This window comes from Girardinichthys multiradiatus, chromosome 9 (assembly GCF_021462225.1).
Source record: "Girardinichthys multiradiatus isolate DD_20200921_A chromosome 9, DD_fGirMul_XY1, whole genome shotgun sequence".
Taxonomy (NCBI): domain Eukaryota; kingdom Metazoa; phylum Chordata; class Actinopteri; order Cyprinodontiformes; family Goodeidae; genus Girardinichthys; species Girardinichthys multiradiatus.
The window spans coordinates 39,366,340-39,385,185 of NC_061802.1; the positions used below are offsets into that span (position 1 = coordinate 39,366,340).

Consider the following 18,846-nt stretch of genomic DNA (forward strand, 5'->3'; position numbering starts at 1 on the left):
CTGTGGCACTGCTGAGGTCTTATGGAGGCCCAGGATGCTTCGATAGCGGCCTTTAGCTCATCCAGAGTGTTGGGTCTTGAGTCTCTCAACGTTCTCTTCACAATATCCCACAGATTCTCTATGGGGTTCAGGTCAGGAGAGTTGGCAGGCCAATTGAGCACAGTGATACCATGGTCAGTAAACCATTTACCAGTGGTTTTGGCACTGTGAGCAGGTGCCAGGTCGTGCTGAAAAATGAAATCTTCATCTCCATAAAGCTTTTCAGCAGATGGAAGCATGAAGTGCTCCAAAATCTCCTGATAGCTAGCTACATTGACCCTGCCTTTGATAAAACACAGTGGACCAACACCAGCAGCTGACACGGCACCCCAGACCATCACTGACTGTGGGTACTTGACACTGGACTTCTGGCATTTTGGCATTTCCTTCTCCCCAGTCTTCCTCCAGACTCTGGCATCTTGATTTCCGAATGACATGCAGAATTTGCTTTCATCCGAAAAAAGTACTTTGGACCACTGAGCAACAGTCCAGTGCTGCTTCTCTGTAGCCCAGGTCTGGGGAATGCGGCACCTGTAGCCCATTTCCTGCACACGCCTGTGCACGGTGGCTCTGGATGTTTCTACTCCAGACTCAGTCCACTGCTTCCACAGGTCCCCCAAGGTCTGGAATCGGCCCTTTTCCACAATCTTCCTCAGGGTCCGGTCACCTCTTCTTGTTGTGCAGCGTTTTCTGCCACACTTTTTCCTTCCCACAGACTTCCCACTGAGGTGCCTTGATACAGCACTCTGGGAACAGCCTATTCGTTCAGAAATTTCTTTCTGTGTCTTACCCTCTTGCTTGAGGGTGTCAATAGTGGCCTTCTGGACAGCAGTCAGGTCGGCAGTCTTACCCATGATTGGGGTTTTGAGTGATGAACCAGGCTGGGAGTTTTAAAGGCCTCAGGAATCTTTTGCAGGTGTTTAGAGTTAACTCGTTGATTCAGATGATTAGGTTCATAGCTCGTTTAGAGACCCTTTTAATGATATGCTAATTTTGTGAGATAGGAATTTTGGGTTTTCATGAGCTGTATGCCAAAATCATCCGTATTAAGACAATAAAAGACCTGAAATATTTCAGTTAGTGTGCAATGAATCTAAAATATATGAATGTTAAATTTTCATCATGACATTATGGAAAATAATGAACTTTATCACAATATGCTAATATTTTGAGAAGGACCTGTATACAAGTATAGGCCATTTTACATATTTACATTTTTTTTTTGTAGTATAAGATGCAAATTGAATTCTGGTGTCATGCTAGCTCAATGTTTCTAAAGTTATTGCCCACCTGCTCTTACCTTTTGTTTGACAACAGATTAACACAAATCAAATAACCTTAAGATCATTAAAATCTGGAAATGATGTATTTAATCGATGGTCAGGCCAGCATATCTGCTGATTTAAGATTTACAGTACATCATGGATTATTTTGTTTTTTCTGCCTAGTTAAATCATATATATATATATTTTTTTTTTTTTCTTTATGTACAGCATCTCTAAACTTTGGTACTCGGAATACTTCAATCAGAAAAACTGGCCAAGCACAGGCTTTTTTAATTTTTGTTTTTATTACCTGTCCTGTTTTGGCATTTGAGGCATACCATATAGAGAAGCTAGTTGCCTACATATGTGATGGACTGGCGACCTGTCCACAGTGTACCCCTCTCGCCCAATGAGCACTGGAGATTGTCGTTGCAGGGTCGCAAGGCAGAGCTCGCCTATCAAGTAAAGACAGTGGTTGAATGTATGATTGCCTACGTGTACCAGGACAGTTTTGCTCTACAAAAAGAATATCTCAAGATGGTATCCCAGTTGCGTGACTGAATTTCTTAAATCAAGACTGCATTTAGCAGCTAAGTAGACCGGCCAGATTGATGAACTAGGACCCTTCATAAAATGAAGAACATTATGGAGAACCCTGAGCATCCTCTTCATGAGACTGTCCTACAACAACAGAGTGTCTTCAGTCAGAGGCTTCTTCAGATCTGCTGTAAGACAGACCTCTACAGGAGATCCTTCCCGCCCGGAGCCATCAGCATCTACAACGGCTCTTTGAAGAAACCTGCATAATATGAGCTACAACAACATTTAATTTCCCTTTGGGATGAATAAGTATTTTTTGAATTGAAATGAAACAAGCACGGGCAGGTTGACGACATTAAAGTAAGTATACAGGGGTTTTAAATGGTTAAAGATATAAAATCTCACATTTTCTGTCATAACATTCTTAAAGTGTTGAAGTGACAGGAGTTTTCAGCTATTTGGAGTATAGAGTAACAGTGGATCCCCTCTCCCATTTGTTACTGCACACTGCTAATCAGCTGGTTGAAAGAAGGCCCCTACACTTCTCTCGATTACAGAAAAATGATATATGCCTGATAAATATATTCGGAAAGAAAAGGCTGGTGTAGAAACTAATGGACCCAGAAGTATGGAGGGCCAAAAGTGGCACAATTACATAAATATATCACAAAATTAATGTGAATGTCCAATTAAATAAATAAGTGTACCATTAAATGTACCGATAAATAAATATAGCAATTATGAATAATTAAATATACCATTAACTTATGAAATGTACAATTAAATAAAGGTCCATTAAAAAAAAATAAATACACCTTTTAAATGATGAAATAAAAATTATTACATATAAGTTTAAAAATAATCTATCTAAAAATACATTTAATTATTTCACTCTGTATAGCGTGAAATAATTAAATGCATTTTTAGAGGGTCACCAGTCTCTGGTACTGGTACTGGTAAAAAAATCTATTATTAAAAACCCCAAATTTTGTTATTTATTTTTAATTGCTCAACAATAAATACCCCATGCAACATTTTAGTGAAACAAACTGCCATTTAAAAAAAAAAAAAAAGGGTTCTAAAAATTATCTTAGCTCTAAAACATAAACCGGGTTTTGGCTTATTTAAAAAAAAAAAAAAAAACTCTTAGATTTGGGTGTGCCCTGGTCTGCTTTTAAAGTATAATTTGCTGGATAGTTGCGGTCCTGTTTTCTATGAAAATTAAAAAACAGCAAATAGCGGGATTAATTAAAAGATGAATACTTTTGTTTCTAGCATTTTCCATTTTAAGATGTCAGTTAAAATTATGGTCTAATTTGAAAAACAAAAACAAAAGTTCCCACCAATATCAACTGCTTGTTGAGGCAATTATGTACCATTCTTGAATTGCTATTGGGCCGCACAAAATCTGTCCAATGGCCGCAAACGGCCCCCGAGCTGTGAATTGGACACCCCTGGTCTAAGTCATTCAGTACTCTTGTGCTTGGCCCGTTCTAACAAACTAAAAATAACTGATATGTTAAATTTCTATGTATGTTGAAAAATAAAAATAATAAGTAAGTTGATTTTAGCGTTGTATGTTATGGAGTCAAAGCTGTTCTTAATGCAAGCCTAAAATAATTACTGTCTGGGTTCTACTAAGGTTTCTGTTGAACTCGTTTACCTGGGTTAATCTCAGCAGCTCATTAGTGACAGCTGTGTGTGACGTCGCCGCCGTGGTGACGGTACGTGACGTGTCTCTGTCAACAGAACAATGGCGGATACCGTGGAGGAAGCTCAGGGCAGCTGGTGAGTCTATCTGTTGTCGGGTTGAGATGTGTGGAGGATACATTTCTGCTGTCAGGAAGCGGTGTTGGCTCCATTTATTTCGTTTTTCCTTTGAAATAACTGAAGGTAATTTTGTGTCGCTGATCTCATGACGGTAAATGGTAAATCTGAATCATCTTCGGCGACGGTAGCTAGCCTGCTAATATAATAACAATTAGCCAAGTTACTTCTCATAAAAGGAATGATTAAAAAATGGAGAGCAAAGAGTGAAGTGCTTCTTTAGGAAAAGATGTCTGTGGTTCATGTTAAAATTAATCTATTTTTGCCACAGATATGTCTAAAATAAGTATTTGTTAGCCAGGATGCTAGTAACTAGCTGCATTTCCTTAAATGCAATCTCAGACCTAACCTAGCCGCTCTGATTACTGTTATTAATGGACTGTATGATATGATGACTGCTATAAAGTTATAAAAGCTTTTAACCTGTCAAAAAAATCATGTAAAACTTTTTTTCTTGAGATATTATCAAGTAGAGGTTTATTAAAAATGTGTTTTCTTTCCAAATTAAACTTATGTTATAACTAATTATTATTACTCTGATTTCTCTGTAAATTAGTCTATAGACCCCAAATTTCTTTGCTATCGCAAATTACTTAACAGCTATCATCCACAGCTGTAAATAGTCACCTTTGTTATTGGATTGATCAATTACAAGAAATGTATGTTATCCCCATTTGATTCACATCGAGGTCAGAAAATAAAAATAATGTTGAACTGGCATTTAGAGGAATAATTATTTAACTCAGTTGTTTACAGGAAAAAAGCATATATGTTTCCCACACTGCTCAGCGTGTCTGCTAGCAAAAAACATATGTGGCAATTCAGGGTTATGTAAGATACCTTCTCTTTATCTTTGACTAATGAAGAACTCCACAGAAGCATTATAGGAAACATCTTGCTGTTTTTTTTAACTGTGTGATGTTGCACCCCAGGGACCAGGATTTAGCTGAAGTTCTGGACTCTGGTGGGTCAGACAGTGAGATGGAGAGCATCATGCAGATCCAAGATCATTCAGTTGAACATAGAGCCAAGATGTGGAAGGTAAGCATGGAGGAGTAATCCTGCCTTAATTAATCCAACAAATACTTTAACAAATGAATTAATGAGCCATGAAATTTAGTTTTTTTTTTACATCTCTCCATTTTCTCTTTAGTTTATGGCTGATTTGAATTTACTAATAGATATTTCCTAGCTCTTTTTATTATTTTTTTTATATTTATTTCCTCTAAAATATATTCACAAAAAATTGTTATACTTTTTTTTATTATTATTATGCTCTTTTTATTTCTTAAACACTGATATATTTTCTCCTCGAATATATCTCTGTTGTATTTTTTTCTCCAATGGATTTCCCTGAGCCCATCTATTTCCATCTTTCTGTTTTACATTCCTTGGTCCCTTTGTTGTCTTTTATTTATGAGGGGTCAAAGTAACAAAAATTAACTTATAATGGACTGAAGGTGTGGAATACAGAACATGGTAAAATTGAGTGCTGTAAAAACCAACACATGATTAATATCGCCTCTGTGAAAAGTAGAGTCCGTGAATTTGGAGGTCATTAAAATGATAACATGGGAAATATTAATGTTATAAATTGTAAGGTTATCAAATTTAACGTTGCCCATTTTCATTTACTGCCTTGATTTTTACCACTTCAGTTTTATCATTCAACGCCTTCACAGTGTAATTTTTGGTACTTCCGGTAGATCGGAATATGGCAGCAGCCTTGGCTCATTTTGCTACAAGGCATTTGCGTTTACAGACCCAAATTCAAAATAAAAGCATGACTCAATAACGGACTGTTTTCGCAATCTAACTAACGGAAACTTAGAACTTCAACATTAAATAAGTGTCTTCAAACATTTCTAATGATACTTCCTCAAATATATATATTTAAAAAAAAATAAAGCCTGTTAAATATTATTCACCATATCAATAAGATTTTAAGTAAACTGTCATTTCTGTGATGCCATATTTTATCCAGAGGTGTAACACCTGTATGGCACTATACGCAAACTTGAGTTCCTGTTGGACTTTAAAATATAGTATATAGATTCTTTGTTTCTCCAATAAAACTCTATACATGTACTCTGTCTGACGCCAGCTTTACTTCGGCCTTTAACTTCCTGGGGACCAGAGCTGTATTCTTTTAATACAATTATAAATAGACATCTGTATGTGGCTTTCATTTAAAAATCTCATATCTAATGTAAATAAAATATATAAAATTATTTTGAGTATCACTGTAAATGTTTAAAGACGCTTATTTAACATGGAAGTTCTTAAAATAGAATAATTAAAAACAGCAAAAGTCTGTTTTGTCTCTCTGATCATTATCACAACAAATCCTACAAAATGTTGAGATTAAAATTTGAATTCATAGCAGCCATTCTTAGGCCACAGACAGGATAGACGAGCATTTCATGTTCAATTGATGTCACCTATATACCCCTTTCTGACACACCTTCAGTCCAGACTTTGGTGATTTTTAAGAATGCATTCCTAACATATTTCTTATTGTGTGAAGTATGTTTAAGCAACAGTACAGAAAAAAAGATGGGTTTTCAAGTTTTGTTGTTAATTTAATAAGCAACCAAAAACACTGACATTTTGAATAAATGTTAAACTTTGTAATAAAGCTAAAAGCCATTCTAAGAACATAGGCATCATTTAATACATTAAGCAACTCAACCATCATAATCTTTATCAGTAAACCGAGTGGAAACTGTCCGGACGGTGTTGACCTTTCCTTATTTACGTGGCGTGCTGGGAGAGGCAGTGGACTTGTTTGGGGTTGGAACCCTTTTATAACTGCTTGCAGTTCTAGTTTACTTTTGTTTTATCGATGACCATTTATTTATATGGTTGTGCAGGTCTTACATTGTCTGAATTGTCTGTAGAAATATACAGTTTATGGAGAAATCATAAAAAAAAAAATCACTTTTTTGAAGGAAGGTCCTAATGTCTAACTTGAAGAAAACCACAGTTTGGTGACAAGTTCTCAGGAAGTGTTAAGTGTTTTATCCGTTAGATATTACCGAAACAATATTTTATGATTTTATATTTTCTTAGTTTCTCTGCCTTATGCCAGATCCTTTAACTGTTGCATTTTTTAATTGCCAACTCTTTTGCAGGTGGTAATAAAGCTAGCTATTGGATAGTATAAAAGAAATATCAAGAATTGAGATAAATATTTTTTTTCCTCTTTACTACATGCTATATTTCACCCATGGGCTGATCTCTTAGGATCTCATCTGTTTTGTGGTGACAGATTGCTCTGAACGTCTGTGGAAAAGGAGACAGTCTGTCTCCATGGGACGGTGTGCTCGATTTACCAGAACAGACGCTCATTCACAATCGTAGTCAACAGCTGATTGGTGAGTAAACTACTGTGCACATTGCCAGATTCCTTACTTGTAGATTTTATGTATAAGTAAAAAATACGTGACATGAAGACAGCAAGAGAATGACGCTTCTTAGCATTCTTAATATTTTTGACTTTTTGGATTTTTATTGTTTTCAAACAAAATCTGACAAATGCAGAAAAACTAAATCTGAAATGAAAGCTCGGGTTATCACTGTTCAAATGATTATTATTTAGTGTTAGCCTTTAAATAGGGGTCAAAAACAGGAACTATTGTCTGGTGAAGGCCATATGTCTGAATGCTACTCTTGAATAATGTGCTGCTGTAAAGCAGTCATGTAGCTGTTGGAAATGAGATGCTTTCTTTAAAGCGTGAGGTGGGGAAGCTTTTGGCTGAATTTTACCTACGGTCTCATTCTGAGATGATTATCAAGGCTTCATAGAAAAAGTTCTTTCATGAGGCTGACCTCCTGACATCCACCAGATCTAGTGAGGCTCAAAATTAAATCTCTTATAGATAAAATAAGACCCTGATATTGTTTTCCAGGGATTTTGTTTTCTGTTTTAATAATTAAGAGAACTAGTCTCTTTTTTTTTTTTTTCTACTGCAACGTGTGGATAAACATGTTAATCCGGCTTGAAAGTAAAGTTATTAAACCTCCCTCCTTGCCTACCATGTTTAGACCAGCTGGGAGTTTCAGAGGAAGAGAGGAGTCAAATGGTGTCTGATGTCGAGTCGGTCATCACTTTCTACTGCAAGTCCCGCAACATTACCTTCACCCCGGAGCTCAGCTTGCCTCACTTGCTCAAACCACTGCTGAGGCTAAAGTTACCCCGCAGCGACCTCTACAACTGTTTCTACGCCATCATCAACAAATACATCCCCAGGTAAATCTCCTTACCCTGGCTGTGTTTTCATCCTCACTCACATGGCAAACTTTAATATCAGCCTGGTGTTTTCATTTCAGGGAGTGTGTGCCGAACGGACGACCCTTCCACCTTTACAGACTGTTGCTACAGTATCATGAGCCGGAGCTGTGCTCCTTTCTGGACACCAAAAAGATCACACCGGACTCCTATGCTATCAACTGGGTATGGCAAGACTTTATGACAGACAGGTCAAATGATGCTGTTCTCTCCGTAGCATTGTCTCATTATCTCAACTGTGTTTTGCTTATTTGTCTTTTAGCTGGGCAGTCTGTTTTCCAGTCACTGCAAGCCTGAAGTTACTCAGGCCTTGTGGGACTCATACCTCCAACAGGCTGATCCTTTCTTCATCTTCTTCCTCATGCTCATCATCCTTCTCAATGCCAAGTGCGTATCTGTTAGTGGAAGCCATATGATTGTTACCACCTTCGTTTCTGCTCTGAACATGTGTTTATTCACCCCCAGAGAGACCATCCTTGCACAATTTGGAGGCAGCAAAGAGGACATCATCAGTCAGTTTGTTAGCCTGATATCATGTTTAGATTTGTTCTGCATTCAGCTGTTTTTTAAGTGGACTGATTTGAGACGCTCTTTGTTACAGAAACGTTGGAAACATCTCCTTCTCTCCTGGAAGCAGAAGACATTGAAGATTTGTTTTCATTGGCTCAGCATTACCAGAGCAAAACTCCTCTGTCACTGAGAAAGGTAAAGCTTCATGTACAGATTAGTGTCCTTGAAACATGTCACGAGATCCAATAGAGCTCGGTAAGAAAATGGTCTAGTTAAAGCAGCGTTCTGAAAGAGCTTGTTTTTCCCATCTTTGTGATGTTAGATGAATCAGAATCTTTTTGGTAGCAGCCTGGTGGCTCTTAAAGAAGAGGAAACTGACCTGAGTCAGGCTCTATGCCTCCCTGTGTCTGTCCCTGAAATCCTGCAGGCCAACCAGCTTCAGCAGGTCAGTGACACCAACACATACACATGATTTCAACCAGAAAACACTTAACCCTTGCCGAGCAAGCAGTGTCCTTACACAGACTGTAATAAAGCTGTATGTGGCATTTTAGGACGGGGTACGTTTCTTTGTGGTGGATTGTCGACCTGCAGAGCAGTACAATGCTGGGCACCTGTCCACAGCCTTCCACCTGGACTCTGACCTGGTGAGAGATGCTAACAGTGGTGAAAATTTCTTAAAATGTTTGTGATGCATATGCTTTTCCCTAAACATGTTATTGTTTTCCTACAGATGCTCCAGAACCCCTCTGAGTTTGCTCTGTCTGTGAAGTCCCTGTTGGAGGCACAGAAGCAGTCTTTAGAGTCGGGCTCCATCGCTAGTGGAGAGCACCTGTGCTTCATGGGCAGCGGGAGAGAAGAGGAGGACATGTACATGAACATGGTTCTGGCTCATTTCCTCCAGGTGAGGGGTGGGGGCTGCACACCAGAGAATGTCCCATTGTCCAAACGGCTGTCTAAAAAGACAAATTAGTGCACAATAATGAAATAAAATCCCTATTCAGTGCTGGCTGGCTGATACTGAAGTTTTCTTGGTAAAGGATGAAAAAGCATACAGGCAAAAAGGGTTATCTGTCATTGTTTTCCTGTTTGGTAACCTCAATTTTTAGCTAAGTAAAGATTTTCTTTTACAGAAAAGCAGAGAATATGTGAGCATTGCAAAGGGAGGCTTTATGGGTGAGTAGGTTAAAGTCATGTACATTGAATTTCCTACATTTGTTTCTAGGTTAAAATATTTTGCAGCGGTGTACATGTTGCAGAAATTCAACATTACTGTGGTGGTTTCAAAATCATTTAAAAATAAATTGCTGTGAAACCATTACAGCATCAAACTAAACCAAATATTTGTGCCGTTTGTAGCCCTCCAGAAGCACCTGGTAGACATGAATGTTGAAGGCCTCGACTCCTCTTACATGAACTGGATAGTCAGCACATCTGGATCTCACAGCAGCCTCAGCTCTGTTGATGTAGGTGGGATAGAAAGGAGGACGCCCAGTTTCTCACAAAGATCTTAGCTACCTGACTCATACTCCTAGAATGTTATTACATAACCAACTTCTGTGTCTTTTAATGGGATTTTATGTACTAGACCAACACATAGTAGCGTGTAACCGAAGTGGAAGGAAACTAAACACAGAAAAGTGTTGGATACTAATGTGTTTATTTCGCTATTTTAAAAGAAATCTGAGTTATTAGGAAGATGATTAAAGCTATTTACAGGGTAGGAAACCCTGTTAGAGGCTGCAAAAGACTTGGACTGGGGTCGAGGTTCACCACAATAAACATACAGCAGGAGCTGCAATAGACTGGTTTAGTTCATTCTAAACCTATTGCAGAATGACCCAGTCAACATCTAAATTCAATGGAGAATTAGGTGCCAAGACTTTGATGTTTAAATATTGCTCTCCATCCAATATGACTGATCTTAAATTATTATCATCAAAGAAGGATGCGCCAACATTTCTGTGAGCACCGTTGAATCCCTACTGAAAGTTGAGTTTGAGACAACCTTAAACTTACCAAGACATGGCCGTCCACCTAAACTGACAGACCTGGCAAGAAGAGCAATAATCGGAGAAGAGAAGCAGCCAAGAGGCCTATGGTAACCTTAGAGTAGTTGCAGAGATCCGCAGCTCAGGTGGGAAAATCTGTCCAGTGGGCACCACTATTAGTCCTGCAATTCACAAATCTGGCCTTTATGGAAGAGTGGCATGAAGGAACCCACTGTTGAAGGAGAGCCACGGTATTCCTTTTTTCTGTTTGCCAAAACATATGTAGGTGATGCTTTTTTTCTTTAGGGACACAAAAAGCAGTTAAAGGGTCTGAATCAAAATGCATGCCACACTTTTCAGATTTTTATTTGAAAGAAAATTTGAGGACAGTGCATCTTTTTCCAACCTATCACTGATCAGCCAATTTTGTGTTGGTGTCACAAAAAAATCCCAATAAAATAGACTTCTGGTTGTAACAAAATACAAGATCCTCTAAGTGATATGAATCCGTTTTTAAAACACTCTATTCTTGGTTTTTCCAACGACAGGGAGAGTCTTTGAGCAGCCCTGGGGACGGCAAAGGTGTGAAGTCTCTGGTCAATAAAATGACTTTTGCTCTCAAGTCCAAGTCGGTTAACGTGAAGGAGAAGATGATTAGCTTCATTGAGAACACATCCGCACCTGTAGACAGGTAGGTACCTTGGTCTTTCTCTAAATGCTTATCCATTAACTCCTTCATTGTAACACTCTCCTGCTGTAACTTGTTTAATTTTCTGTGCATCTTTTTGTTGTGATCCAGTACATTTTTAATCATGACTGAACACATAATTAAGATTTAAATCTAGTCTGTTCAATAAAAGCTAAATAATCAATTCATAAGTGCATGTGCCTTATTCTATACTAGAATATCTTTGAATCTGCCTTGGCCAGAGAAGGTGATTCCAGATCGGTAAGAGCTCCTAAATATCGAGCTGTCTGTCTCGAGCATGCCCACTGGCTACAGAAGTGCACCTGTCCCCCGAGACACATTCAAGCATGCTTAGTACCAACATCTCTGCCTACTCTGCTCACTCATAACGTAACATAACACTATACAGGTCCTTCTCAAATAATTAGCATATTGTGACAAAGTTCATTATTTTCCATAATGTCATGATGAAAATTTAACATTCATATATTTTAGATTCATTGCACACTAACTGAAATATTTCAGGTCTTTTATTGTCTTAATACGGATGATTTTGGCATACAGCTCATGAAAACCCAAAATTCCTATCTCACAAAATTAGCATATTTCATCCGACCAATAAAAGAAAAGTGTTTTTAATACAAAAAACGTCAACCTTCAAATAATCATGTACAGTTATGCACTCAATACTTGGTCGGGAATCCTTTTGCAGAAATGACTGCTTCAATGCGGCGTGGCATGGAGGCAATCAGCCTGTGGCACTGCTGAGGTCTTATGGAGGCCCAGGATGCTTCGATAGCGGCCTTTAGCTCATCCAGAGTGTTGGGTCTTGAGTCTCTCAACGTTCTCTTCACAATATCCCACAGATTCTCTATGGGGTTCAGGTCAGGAGAGTTGGCAGGCCAATTGAGCGCAGTGATACCATGGTCAGTAAACCATTTACCAGTGGTTTTGGCACTGTGAGCAGGTGCCAGGTTGTGCTGAAAAATGAAATGTTCATCTCCATAAAGCTTTTCAGCAGATGGAAGCATGAAGTGCTCCAAAATCTCCTGATAGCTAGCTGCATTGACCCTGCCCTTGATAAAACACAGTGGACCAACACCAGCAGCTGACACGGCACCCCAGACCATCACTGACTGTGGGTACTTGACACTGGACTTCTGGCATTTTGGCATTTCCTTCTCCCCAGTCTTCCTCCAGACTCTGGCACCTTGATTTCCGAATGACATGCAGAATTTGCTTTCATCCAAAAAAAGTACTTTGGACCACTGAGCAACAGTCCAGTGCTGCTTCTCTGTAGCCCAGGTCAGGCGCTTCTGCCGCTGTTTCTGGTTCAAAAGTGGCTTGACCTGGGGAATGCGGCACCTGTAGCCCATTTCCTGCACACGCCTGTGCACGGTGGCTCTGGATGTTTCTACTCCAGACTCAGTCCACTGCTTCCGCAGGTCCCCCAAGGTCTGGAATCGGCCCTTCACAATCTTTCTCAGGGTCTGGTCACCTCTTCTCGTTGTGCAGCGTTTTCTGCCACACTTTTTCCTTCCCACAGACTTCCCACTGAGGTGCCTTGATACAGCACTCTGGGAACAGCCTATTCGTACAGAAATGTCTTTCTGTGTCTTACCCTCTTGCTTGAGGGTGTCAATAGTGGCCTTCTGGACAGCAGTCAGGTCAGCAGTCTTACCCATGATTGGGGTTTTGAGTAATGAACCAGGCTGGGAGTTTTAAAGGCCTCAGGAATCTTTTGCAGGTGTTTAGAGTTAACTTGTTGATTCAGATGATTAGGTTCATAGCTCGTTTAGAGACCCTTTTAATGATATGCTAATTTTGTGAGATAGGAATTTTGGGTTTTCATGAGCTGTATGCCAAAATCATCCGTATTAAGACAATAAAAGACCTGAAATATTTCAGTTAGTGTGCAATGAATCTAAAATATATGAATGTTAAATTTTCATCATGACATTATGGAAAATAATGAACTTTATCACAATATGCTAATATTTTGAGAAGGACCTGTACATTCCCATGCAGCGAGGGGCAGGCTCTGTATAACATGTCTTAAGATCTGTTTTTCATGCTTTCACTAACAACATTCACAGAAGCTGCAGGCTTTAACAAAGTATTCAATCATCTTTACATTCACAACTTACTGAATCTTTTGTCTTTCTTTGAGAGACGGAGGCATTTCAGGGTCAGCTTCAGTTGTTTGCTTTCAAGATGTACCACACACAGGTGCATCTCAATATATTACAGTATTGTTGAAAGGTTCATTTATTTCAGTAATTCAGGTCAAAATGGTGATATAATTCAAGCATTTATTTCAGTTAATTTGGATCAATAAAGTATCTTCATGTACTGTACATTGAGTACTTGGTTGTCCCCTTTTTGTATGAATTATTGCATCATGCAGTGTGACAGGGAGGCGATCAGCCTATGGTTCTGCTAAGGTTTTCAGAAAGCCCAGGTTGCTTTACTCTGACCTTCAGCTCGTCTACATTGTTGATCTGGTGTCTCTTATCATCTTCTTGACAATACCCCATAGATTCTCTATGGGGTGCCATGTCCTGCTGGAAAATGAAATCAGCATTTCTATGCAGTAGGAAGCATGACGTGCTCTAAGAAATCGAGCAGCTGCGCTGACCTTTGAGTTGATTAACCCCAGTGGACCAACACCAGCAGATGACATGGCTCCCCATATCATCACTAACTGTGGAAACTTCACACTGGACCTCAAGGCTAGGATTCTGTAACATTTACTTTCATTTGATAAGAGGACTTTGGACCACTAAGCAACAGTGCAGATTCTTCTGATGTCTCTGGTCTGTATGTGGCTTAACACAAGGAACCGCACGTTTGTAGCAGATGTATGTCCTGGATATATCAGTGAATGGTGAATCTTGAAGCTTTGTCTTTACCTGTAGTCCACACTGTGGGATTCTCTCTCTGAGTCTTGAATGGGCTTTGCTTCACAATCATCTCAAAACTGGGGTTATCCTTGTTGCTTGTGCTCTCTTTACTTCTGCACTTTTTCCTTCCACTCAACTTTTATTGAATATGCTTGAACGCAGATTTCTGTAAACAACCAGCTTCTTTAGCAATGACTCTTTGTGGCTCACGCTCCTTGTGGAGGGTATCAATGACCGTCTGGACATCTGTCCAGTCAGCACTGCTCCCCGTGATTGTGTAAGCCATAAAATAACAATGTCTTTATTAAAGCTTCTCTTTTTCTGGTTTTATGTAACTTTCAAACCATCTGATTAAACAGAACTTTGGCCTTTCACTACCTGTGATCCATAATAATCACATTAAACAGAAATAAATGCTTAAAATACATTGCTATGTGTGCATTGAATCAGTGAGTTTCACTTTCTGAATTTAATTACTAGAACAAATCTAATTTGAGATGCGCCTGTAGTTCCTCTTTCCATTTCAGTGTTTTCTTACATGATAGTCAGGGCTATACAGAATGTTACAAGCAAAAGCGATGCTGTGATTCATTGATAAATAGCCCTGAATATCATATATGTGCTAATCTGCAATGAGATAAATCTGCAAATGTCTTGCTTAACTTTTTTCATATTCAACAGCAAAACCTGTGGCACTAAAGGGCTCACGGTTTTCCCAGCCGACTGAGAGTTTTCATGTCATTGCTTTTTGTGTAGAGACCAGGTGTCTTCTGTTTGTGAAAGTTTCCGCTCTGTTTCCTTCTGCAAACAGACACGTGAGCAGCAGCGACCGCGTTGGTAAACCTTACCGGGGGGTGAAGCCCGTCTTTAGCATTGGTGACGAAGAGGAGAATGACACAGGTAAATGCTGGTTAAAGTCTGGTGGAAACATCTGTTTAAGAAATCAAAAAAGCAGCATGCTTTGTCCTCGCAGATGAGATTGACAGCTCCTCGATGTCAGATGATGACCGAAAAGAGATTGTGAACATTCAGACGTGGATGAACAAGCCAGATGTAAAACACCGCATTCCCTGTAATGAGGTTAAAGAAACCGGTCACATGTTTCCCAGGTGAGCCGGTCAATTTCTGTGTTTTTCCTGTGAAACGGTTCATATGACAACATCCTTCCTTTTTAGACAACAGACATTCAGCTTCTTTGAGAAAAAAGGAAGAAATGAGAAGTCCTGCTTCTTGAACTCTGACTCTGTGATTTTTGTGTGTTTTTCAGTCACTTGTTGATCACAGCGACCCACATGTACTGCCTTAGAGAGATTGCCTCCAGAAAAGGATTCGCTTACATCCAGTCCAGACAAGCGCTGAGCTCTGTGGTGAAGATCACATCCAAAAAGAAGCACCCAGAACTTATTACTTTCAAATTCGGAACCAACAATTCAGCTGGAGTGGAAATATCTGCAGTTGAAAGGTGATCCTGTGCAGATAAACATTTTTTTTTTTTTTATACAATTTTTAATTTAAGCAGCTTACCGAGACATCAGGATACACATTGTATTATGAACACAACTGAAAATACAAATGTGTGGTGTTTTTCTGCTTTCAAAGTGCAGGAAGAGGGGTGTCACATTAATGCTTTAATATCCTTTTTTCTTACATTGCAAGTAAAAAAGTCCCAAGTCCTCTGCAGCCTCTAGCTGATTATAGGGGAAACTTTCTCTGTATTTAGCCATATTTCCATCAGCTTCCCTGTCCCTGCTGTGGTACCCACTGTATGTTGCTGCCACCACCATGTTTCAGCATGGGAACAGTGTCTTAGGGGTGATGTGCGGCATTTGATTTCCACCATGAACTTTGCTTTTTAAACACTTTCATCCATGTGCTTGCTGTGTCCCCTACCTGGCTTGTGGCAGATTATGAGCAGGACTCCTTATGACTTTCGTCTCGCCACTCTTCCATATAGCCCAGATTTGTAGATTGCAGATTAATGGTGCCGATAATACTGAAGAATCTCCCACCTAAGCTGTCGATCACAGCAGCTCCTCCAGTTACCAAGAAATATTGAAAGCTTGAGATCTTTTTTTATAATAAACCATGAATTTTATGTAGGGATAGCAGAGTGGATGAATACTTGATGAATACAACCTTAAGACACAGCTTTCAGACCTTTTTATTGGTAACAAAATATTTATAATTTTCTTTCCACTTTAATATGTACAACTTTTTGTTGGTCTTTTACACAAAATCCCAATGACATGCATTGAAGGTTGTGTTGGTAATGGTAATATGGCCAAATGTGAAAAGTTCAAGAGGTATTGATCATTTAGCGAGGCGCTATATCTCTGGATAGGAATATTACATTAATAATGGCCAGTATTGTCAAATATATCTGGGAAACTGTAAAGAGGCTTGAAATCACTTTGTATCTTTAATCACTCCTAACAGATAAAATACATTTCCAGTATTTACATGAAGCTAATCTAATATTTTCATTCTCCTCCAGATATTTGATACCAAACGCAGGCGACGCCACTAAAGTCATCAAGCAGCAGATTATGAAAGTATTAGACGCTCTGGAGAGCTCGTAAATGGAGACGATGGAGTCCTGAAAGGAGGTTGTAGTAACAGCAGATGACATAAACTGTAAGAAGAGTTGTCACCTCTCGCTCTCCCTTTGGGTGTCCTCCCTCCTGGACAGATCCCAGTGCAGTGTTTGACTCGGACGCTCTGTGTCTCCGTCTATGGGACATTTGGACAGACCGCCATCAGCAGACCTGTGGTTCAGGCTTCTTGTGCCCAAATACTTAGGTGCTCCACAGTCATCCAACCATTACCAGTGACTAATTTAAGAAATATTGGTTATGTTGTGTGTTCTTTCTTAGAGATGCTATTACAGTGCAGTTTGGCTTTGATGTTGCTCTGGTCTTAACGTAGCATACTGGCCAGGCAGCGGTAAATCTCTAAAACCCATACATAACTGACCCTTTGATTTGACTCGAGCATCTTAGCTCAAACTAACTTGTTTTCTTGTGATTGGTTTTGCATTTTGCTTTACACACTGACCAAATTATTCGTCATTCCAGTAAGAATACGTCAGCTGAGCTAAGACGTAAAGATCTAGGTCCTGAAGAAGAAACGCTAATGCTGGCACAAGAGTTTCCTGCTTTTTTTTTTTTTGGGTTCATTTTTGCCCTTTTCCATCAGGTAGCCTTAAAAAGAAGTTATTGGAGGGTGTTTATAAATATCTAATGTATATATTGTGTGGACTGCTATGTCAAAACAGACATTGGCAATGTCATTATGAAAGCATATCCTGATCATTAGAATATAGCAAGAAACTGGAACCAGTTAAAGCGGATTCAGACATCTTGTTCCTACAGTGTGTGTTTCCGTGGTCTAGTTTATTCTCAGCTCCTAAATATTGCGCTGAATTGACCACGTCTCCAACAGTTTGATGTAGCTCTCAGAAAATGGCCTCCACAGCCCCTCAGGGCTATGCTAGGATCACTCCAAGAGGTCCAGTGATTGTAACTGAAAGCCTGAGAAACTCCGTATTCTTTCCATCTCATTCAGTTTATTATGCAGTTGAGTTCCTCAGATAAGATCACTGGGCTTTTCTTGCTATGTTTCCCTCCTTGGCTCACATAGGAAATGTGTTGTAGTAATGAGGACTATGCTTTGCTCCCAGAAGCACTAAACTATAAACTGACTGGTTATGTTTTCCGATCTGTTTGTATTTTTCAGTTGTAATTGTCAAAACCGAGCATCATGCGTGTGCTTGCCACCGTTGCCTCTGGCCTCATAGCTGTGAAGTCATTTTAGACACCAGCAGTGGCAACATTAACCAGTAACACGCGGTTTCTTTTCTCATCTTAAACTCTCTCCTCACATTTGCTCTTGCTTACTTATTCATTTGCTTTAAGCTTACCTGTGCAGGCAGCATGGAGCAGCCATTTGAGTGAAAATTTCAGTTTCTGAATTGTATTTATTTTTAATCATACTAATCACCTTTCAATCCAATCCATTCTTGTATTACCCATTTATTGTGTTGCAACTTGTTCATTTGCCAGTTTTCCGTATGCCCGCTGACGGGAACTTCCTCGACCGGGAGTCTTTATGTCACTCTTTAACATCGTTAACAGGATGGCAACCACTATGTTGAAATGAAACAAGTATAATTACTTTGCACCTTACTGTACTGCTATAATTTTCTAAACATTTCCGTTTTTAATAAATGGAGACTATTGGACTGCATTTGTAGACATGTTTTTTTGAAAATGTTCCATTAATGTATATGTAGTTGGGGGGGAGCAGGACCACCCTTCCATGAGCTGCTGCCCATCCATCTAAGCTTCTGAGGTCACCTTTTAAACAAATTTATGGGCCTCAGTTGTGGACATCCCGGCAAGTTTACCGTGACCTGGTGTTTGTTAAATATGAATGAAGAACTGTAAGGTAGTCGTTGGAGAACCAGGCCTTTTTGGCATTGTCACTGTTGCTAGATCTCAGTCAATGCATAACTCCTAAGCAGCATGAAGACATCTTAAAAGAAAACAGGCCTTCCTACGTTTAGGGTGCGGAGGAGGTGGAGGAATTCCTTTGCACAGAATGAAAATGAGTATATTTTAAGCACATCTATAAGTAGTTTGGGTTAGATGTAATAAGGAACTATAAGTTGTCACGTGGGTATAACAACCGGTTGGATTTTACCTGAATATTTCTTTTGTACCGGTTTGCACATGTTTATACAGCTAATATGTTGTTTTAGCTGCTTCACCATGTTTGAGCAGAGAAATGTAAG

General features: G+C 39.3%; 1 protein-coding gene across 2 annotated transcripts; it reads left to right on the plus strand.

Annotated features, from left to right (window-relative positions):
* Window positions 1-3,555: 3,555 nt before the first annotated feature.
* On the plus strand, window positions 3,556-18,299 carry tbc1d23 (TBC1 domain family, member 23). 2 transcript variants are annotated; one of them, XM_047374579.1, is made up of 19 exons: window positions 3,556-3,632; window positions 4,604-4,712; window positions 6,943-7,048; window positions 7,719-7,923; window positions 8,004-8,127; window positions 8,225-8,349; window positions 8,428-8,474; window positions 8,564-8,667; window positions 8,795-8,917; window positions 9,027-9,119; window positions 9,206-9,376; window positions 9,606-9,648; window positions 9,832-9,938; window positions 11,012-11,154; window positions 11,368-11,412; window positions 14,866-14,954; window positions 15,028-15,163; window positions 15,322-15,516; window positions 16,549-18,299. In XM_047374579.1, exons 1-19 carry the CDS (start codon window positions 3,598-3,600, stop codon window positions 16,631-16,633), a joined length of 2,085 nt encoding a protein of 694 aa, XP_047230535.1. In that variant the 5' UTR covers window positions 3,556-3,597; the 3' UTR covers window positions 16,634-18,299. The 2 variants fall into 2 exon arrangements, with proteins under 2 accessions (XP_047230535.1, XP_047230536.1); XM_047374580.1 differs by lacking the exon at window positions 11,368-11,412 and having other exon boundaries at window positions 3,558-3,632.
* The last annotated feature ends 547 nt before the right edge of the window (window positions 18,300-18,846 follow it).